The sequence below is a fragment of the Motacilla alba genome, chromosome 3 (assembly GCF_015832195.1).
Source record: "Motacilla alba alba isolate MOTALB_02 chromosome 3, Motacilla_alba_V1.0_pri, whole genome shotgun sequence".
Classification (NCBI taxonomy): Eukaryota; Metazoa; Chordata; class Aves; order Passeriformes; family Motacillidae; genus Motacilla; species Motacilla alba.
In genome coordinates, this window is record NC_052018.1 from 33,117,896 (window position 1) to 33,124,170 (window position 6,275).

The 6,275-nt window shown below is 47.6% G+C and overlaps 1 protein-coding gene across 2 annotated transcripts in view; it reads right to left on the minus strand.

The window, feature by feature from the left end:
- Positions 1 to 2,294, minus strand: part of ELOVL4 (ELOVL fatty acid elongase 4) — a 37,374-nt gene extending 35,080 nt beyond the window's left edge. Inside the window, exon 1 of one of the 2 annotated variants that reach the window (XM_038132787.1) lies at positions 1,810 to 2,294. In XM_038132787.1, the coding sequence (XP_037988715.1) occupies positions 1,810 to 1,909 (100 nt within the window). In that variant the 5' untranslated portion in view covers positions 1,910 to 2,294. The other variant, XM_038132788.1, reaches the window with a different exon arrangement.
- Positions 2,295 to 6,275: the final 3,981 nt, after the last annotated feature.

Below are 6,275 nucleotides of genomic sequence, written 5' to 3' on the forward strand. Positions count from 1 at the left end.
TTGCAGCGACCTGCTGTAATCCAAAATCTGAACAAGAAACTTTCCACAAGATAGGACTCATTACTTCATTACAATGGAATCCTGCTTTAACAGCAGAGCTACCAAACTTAAAGCAAAAATTAAAATTTTTCCTTTAGTAAGACTCACACATATTTTAGGGACAATAACAATGTCATCCGCTACTGCTTAACATCCTCCAAAGAAGCAGAAGAAAAAAGTTTGCTCTACATGTAGTCTCACTGTTAGTTACTTATCATTACATTCTTTACATTTACTTGCTTTTTCTTCTTTTTTTCCCCCCCTCTGATCATTTTGGCTTACAACAGACATGGTCTATTGACAGACTTAAATAACATTTTTGAAGTTCAGGAAATACATCACAACTTGAAGTATTTTTTTTCAAATAAATCAAGTAATCTATAAGGTTATCAACTTTGTACCCACATCTATATTTATAACCATCTGAAAATGCTACTGATTGACTAGATTAGCATCCCTTTCATTTGATACCTGGCAGTCTCTGAACAATTGTATGTTGCAAGAGTCAGAGAGCAAACACTGGTAGATTACAATGCAGTGCTGCTGCAAGCATTTTTATTTGCTCTCATATTCTGGCAGTTTTTAAAAACAGAAGAGAAAAATACACATGCAGGCTCAATTTTTAAAATATAGCAATATACAGAAGTTGTGGAAAGGCAAATTGTGAAAAAAGTGAGCTTCTTCCATCTATAACATAAGATTAATTTATTATCTGACAGATGGCAGAAGGGAGGGAGGGCGGAAAAGCAAAGACTGCTGATGCAGTGAGCTTCCCGTCTGTAATGAAGGCCCCACATTCCCACCTATCACACTGCCACGAAATCCATCCACAGTTACATGCACACCAGTTTTGTTCTGTGCTTCAAAATAGCTAAACCTCATCACTGCGTGGACAACGAGAAAACGAAGAAAACATCCAGAGGAGTAAGTGATCCTTCTGCCAGCTGCCCGTGGCTACTCACAATAGCAACTGTGAAAGCGACTCCTTTCATTTGACACACGAGACAGAACCACTCACGCTGACCAATGACACTTCCAGAGCTACCGGTCACTGCAGCAAGGTACCACCTCATTTGCTGTCCCAGCACTGCAAGCTGCTTTTGCACATTTCTCCATATTCCAAGACATTTACTCTTCCTTCGGCATCTGCCACACTGCAGTCGTGGAGTGCCCATACAGGAGTGCAGCACATTGAAAACGGAAAACAGCAGGACTGACCCAAACACACTTAATATGAAACGAAAAGCTGCTGCACCGGCGGTAACAACCATTTCCTCATGTCTTTTGCTGAACTCCACGCGGTGCCGACGCGAGGCTCCCACCTGCCGCAGAAGCCAAAGACCGCCTGAGCTCCGGCACGACTTACCGGAGGGCCGCGCTTACCTCCGACATCAGATGCCCGTATGACAAACCCAAGGCAGAGGACCGGAGGAACCACGGCCCTGGGAAGCGGATTTCGCTACGTCCACCCGCGGGCGCCCGGGGGACACGCTCACCTTGCCGCGGATCGATGCCCCGCGCACCCCGGGCCGCTACACGGGATTACGGCAGATAAACAAACACCGCACCGAGCGCGCCCGGAGGGGCGAGGAGGGCAGGCGGGATTGGGGGGGGGAAGGTCTGCCCCCGCCGCGGCCCCATCCCGGGAGCCGGAGCGCGCTCCGCGTCTCCCGGGAGATGGAGCCATTTTGAGCCGCTGCGCATCAGCGGCAGCGGGCGGGGGGCGCCGGGCACGGCGATGGCGGGGCCGCGGCCGCCCTGGCGCGTTACCTCGGATGCTCCAGGTCCAGCGGTAGAACTCGAGGGTGTCGTTCACCACGCTGGACACCAGGCCCATGGCGCTGGGGGGCTCGGCGGCGGCGGCACCCATGGTGAGCAGCAGCAGCAGCGGCGGAGCCGGCAGACCTGTCTCGGCGCTTGCGTCCGTGCCTCTGCGCCGGGGCTGCTGCTGCTGCTGCCCCTTCTACAGCCGGGGATGTGATTTAAATCTCTATCTCTCCGTATCTTCCCTCCAGACTCCGCCTCGCTCCCGTCACCGGCTCCCGTGCCCCGCGGGCAGGGTGGAGGGCGCGGAGGCGGGGGGCGGCGCGGCGGCGGCCGCGGCTCCGCAGCTCGGTGCTGCCGGCCCGGTGCTCCCGGCTCGGTGCGCAGCGCCCGGCGCGGTGCGGGCGGGGGCGTCACGTGGCCGCCGTCCCGCTGCCCCCGGCGGCGCCCGCGGTGCGCGGCCCCACGGCCCGGCCCGGCCGCGCAGGCGCCCGGCGGCCCCGGCCGGAGCGGGAGCAGGTGCGGGCGGCGCGGGGACCCGCTCCTCCTCCCTCGGAGGGCGTGCGAGGTGGCGAGGAGGCGCTTGTTATCTCAGCCTGGCTTTTTATGTTCAAATAGGATTTTTTATTTTTTTTATTTTACCAGAAAGGGGGGAAATGGGTATTTCAGCCAACTCCTATTTCCTTTCTTTCTTTTCTCTTTGTATAAGTTTGGATTTTTCTTCTCTCTTCCCTTCTTGCTACCCCTTGACAGACACGCCGAGGGTCCGGCGTGAGCGATGCTGGTGTTACCTCCATCTGTGCGTATCGAGGCTCTTCTGCTGCTTCCAGCAGCCTTCGCTAAGATCCCTTCTCCTCCCAGTACGGATAACACCAGCAACCGCAACGGGACCTCGCTACCTCCCTGCCCCACCACCTGGTGGCACTTCCCTGACCAGCCTTCTCCAGGTGCCACCCAGCTGCCCTTCGCACGCCTCCCCTTATCTCCTGGACCAAGGCGCTGCAGGAGAAGCATCCATTCTGCACCCTGTGTTTCAGTCTCAGCAAACCCTCTGTCGGATGTAAAGGCACCACCTGCTCCTCACACCCTTTGCTTCTTATCTCCTTCTTGGCAGCTTGTCTGTCCCATGATCTTGCATAGTGCAGATGGCTGCATTACACCCTCTGGAGCGAGGGGCAGGAGGGGACCTGCTCCACCCAAGTTGCAAGCTTTCCTCCTCGCAGGCAGCAGATCAGATGGTGCCTGCCTCTCCCTCCTCCAGTGCAGCAGCACCTTTGTCACTTGTCACTTGGTCTTCGTGAGCACAGCTTGCACTCCTCCTCCTGGGTGAGTCACCCCCGGCTTAGCTCCTGCACTGCTCTGGCTGCTGCGATCCCAGCCCTATGGACAGGGGAGGCACACTGGCCATCACTAGTTACTCCATCGGAAGCAGAGTCCCTGCACCAAAACCAGGGGGTTGGCAGTAGGGATCACCTACGCTGGGAAAAAGAAGAGGAGCTATGTCAACACACCTGGAGGCCTCAACAGACATGGAAGTCCAACCTATTCCAATGATGGCTGAAAGTTGGAGCGAAGCAAGGGTGTCACATGCGGATGTATGGACAGCTGCTACTTCTCTCACATGAGAACAGACAATCAAAATTCTTCATGAATTACAGTGACTTGAATTATGCCTTATTTTGATGGCGCTGATCGTGGCAGAAGGTCTGGTGAGAGCTCTGAAATGGATCTGACACTGGGTAGGGCACAGTGAACACCAACCTGCTTCTCAAGTTGCAGGCAGACAGTGTAGCGTTAGCTGTGTTTCCTGCACCTCCAACAGGAGAAACCACTGGAGTGTATTCTTGTACATTTAGTATCTTGATATGTGGTTACCCTGTCTAAAGCACAGCTTCAGAACTTTTTGTAACATTGTCATTTAAATCAAAAGGAAACCAGGAGATTGAGTCATAATCCTCCAATTGTTATGTGGCCATTTGTGTTGGCCACATGCTTGAAACAGAATGGCTACTGAGTGAATGTACGTGACAAAGGTTCGCACTTCCCTGCACTGTTGGGCAAGATGAGGACTTAGGAGAGTGCCATCAGCACAAAGAATGAAGATCCACAGTCTACCAAAGAACAAAAAAGGAACAAGACATATTAGCAATATGAATACATATTTGTGTTAATAATTATTTATATTATAGCTTACATATACTTTATTAGAATGCCTGTTTATTCTGTGGAAGTCTTTTTTGCACAACTGGCACCAATAATTATTGTTTATAAAATGTTTATATCATCCAATTTACTGTTTCATCTATTTCCAATTAGGTAACTTTTCTTGATGGCAATTAAATCCTTTATATTAGCAATATGATTGTACATAGATAATTTCACAGAGCCATTAAGTCTTGAGAGGAGCCACAACTAAGTTGCAGAGTTTGGACAACAGGGAGAAGATGAACTATCTAACCAGAGTAACTTCCCCTCTGCTTTGAGATTGCCTTTAAAAACATGCTGAAATTTATGGCTAACTATTTTCGTTAGTTTAACTTTCAGCCTGCAAATATGTGGACGTGCTTTTGAAATTAGGTCTGTGTCTGGGCTTCCAAACACATCCCAATTAGTCTTCTACATTTGTGCACCCAGCAGGGCATGCTACCTTAAGAATGCTGAGACCATGTCTTCTACTCAAAGAGAGCAGAAGGAGGAAAGCCTCCAAATGCATAGTATCAAAATATCCTCCAAAGAAATCTCCAGCATGGTCATCAGAAAATGATGATTTTTCAATATCATTAGGTGACCAGTGTTGTAATGTTCTACTTGATAATCTACTCGTTCCTAGAACCTGGACATCTCAGATGGGCAAATTTCTGCTAGGAAAAGGCAGATCTGTGGCAGCTGATCCCAGAGGAACACACACATGGATTCCCAGCTGTGCTCCGGCCATTTGCCCAGTGCTCCAGGGTGCTTGTGCTGGCAGCAGGCAACTGTGAGCTTTGGGAAGGGTGCAGAAGGTAACAGGAAGTCGTGGGATAGGTGGTTCTAGGAAGCTCTCCTCCTAGTTCCCATTCCAGATACAAACTGTCTGTATTTCTTCCAGATATTTTTGTAAAAAACCCCCAATGATATCTCATTTCAGAGCTGTTTCAAGCCATTTTCTGCTTCTTCATGAAACGAATAGTGAAAGAAATGTCACAAGCTCCCGATGATCAGTGCCTTTTGTCGTGCTTGTAAAAATGTATTTATTCATTGATTTCAGTGAAGCATATGCTCTCATAATGATTGATGAATCAGCAGATGCTTCTGCACTAGTTGAAAGTGTTCCCACTCAGGTTTTCCTTCAGGTTAGCAATGAAATTGCTGTAAGGGGAAAATGTAATGCAGGTGTATTTGGTAATATTTATGAAGTGTAGTAGGAAGAAAGCAGTCAGAGCTTTGTATGTTGCCGCCAGTGATCCCTCCAGGCAGCTCAATAAAAGACAAAAACATCAGTAAAAGAACTTTGCCTTGCTACAAAGAGAGTCCCCACAACCAGGAACTTACCTGGTGGGAACGCATAAAATTGCTTGAATCAACACATTTGACAGATCTAAATGTTACATGATGTGGTAAGGGACAAACTATTCACTTATCAGTAAAGAAGGCACATAAAGTATTGTAAATGTTGAAGCATGACCAAATTAAAATGCTGAAAACACATTTAACTTTAGAAATGTGTTATAATTACTTGAATTATCGAATTCTCATGTCTTTTCATTTGATTCCATCAATGTCTTGAGAGGGAAAATGATTAAATAAATTAGCACATTAATTTGCAGTGAATGGGATTTTCTTTCACAGCCTATCCAATTGATATGCTCCTTGCATTAAAACTTTCAAGTTGATATGCCTTATAAAGACTGCTAGCTGAGACAAAAAAAGCTCATTTGATCTTTGAATCAACAAGTACAGGCTCAAGTCTATTCATATGCAATAGTACAAAAGCTTTTTGCTTCAACAGAGAGGCTGATTTAATGCAGCTTTACACTATAAAAGCTTAAAAGAAGCTGGTTTCATACAACCATAATATTTTAAAATAATAACATTAAAACCAACTCTGTGTCTTTCAGCACTAATTAATTTGTTTATTACGTAACATACTGTTAATTCCATAATTTGAGGTGGGGTGACTCTGCACACAGGTATTCCACAGCACAGAGAGTCTTCCATGGGATCTGAAACAGATCTGGCTTTTTGTTTTCTAAACCATCTGCTATATGCCATCTGTCCTTTCATACATTTAACTGCATCAAAAGATTTTTTTCCAAACCAAATATATCGGAGTGATGCATCAGAAAGTGTCCAGCGATGCTAATGCTCAGTGCAGGCTTTGGCCAAAACTTACCTTTGATGTAAGTTCCCACAAGGTTCCACCTTGCTGTTGTCACCAGCACTGGATTGGATCTCTCATATGTGTCAACTGCATGTTTTGAACATCAGCCATT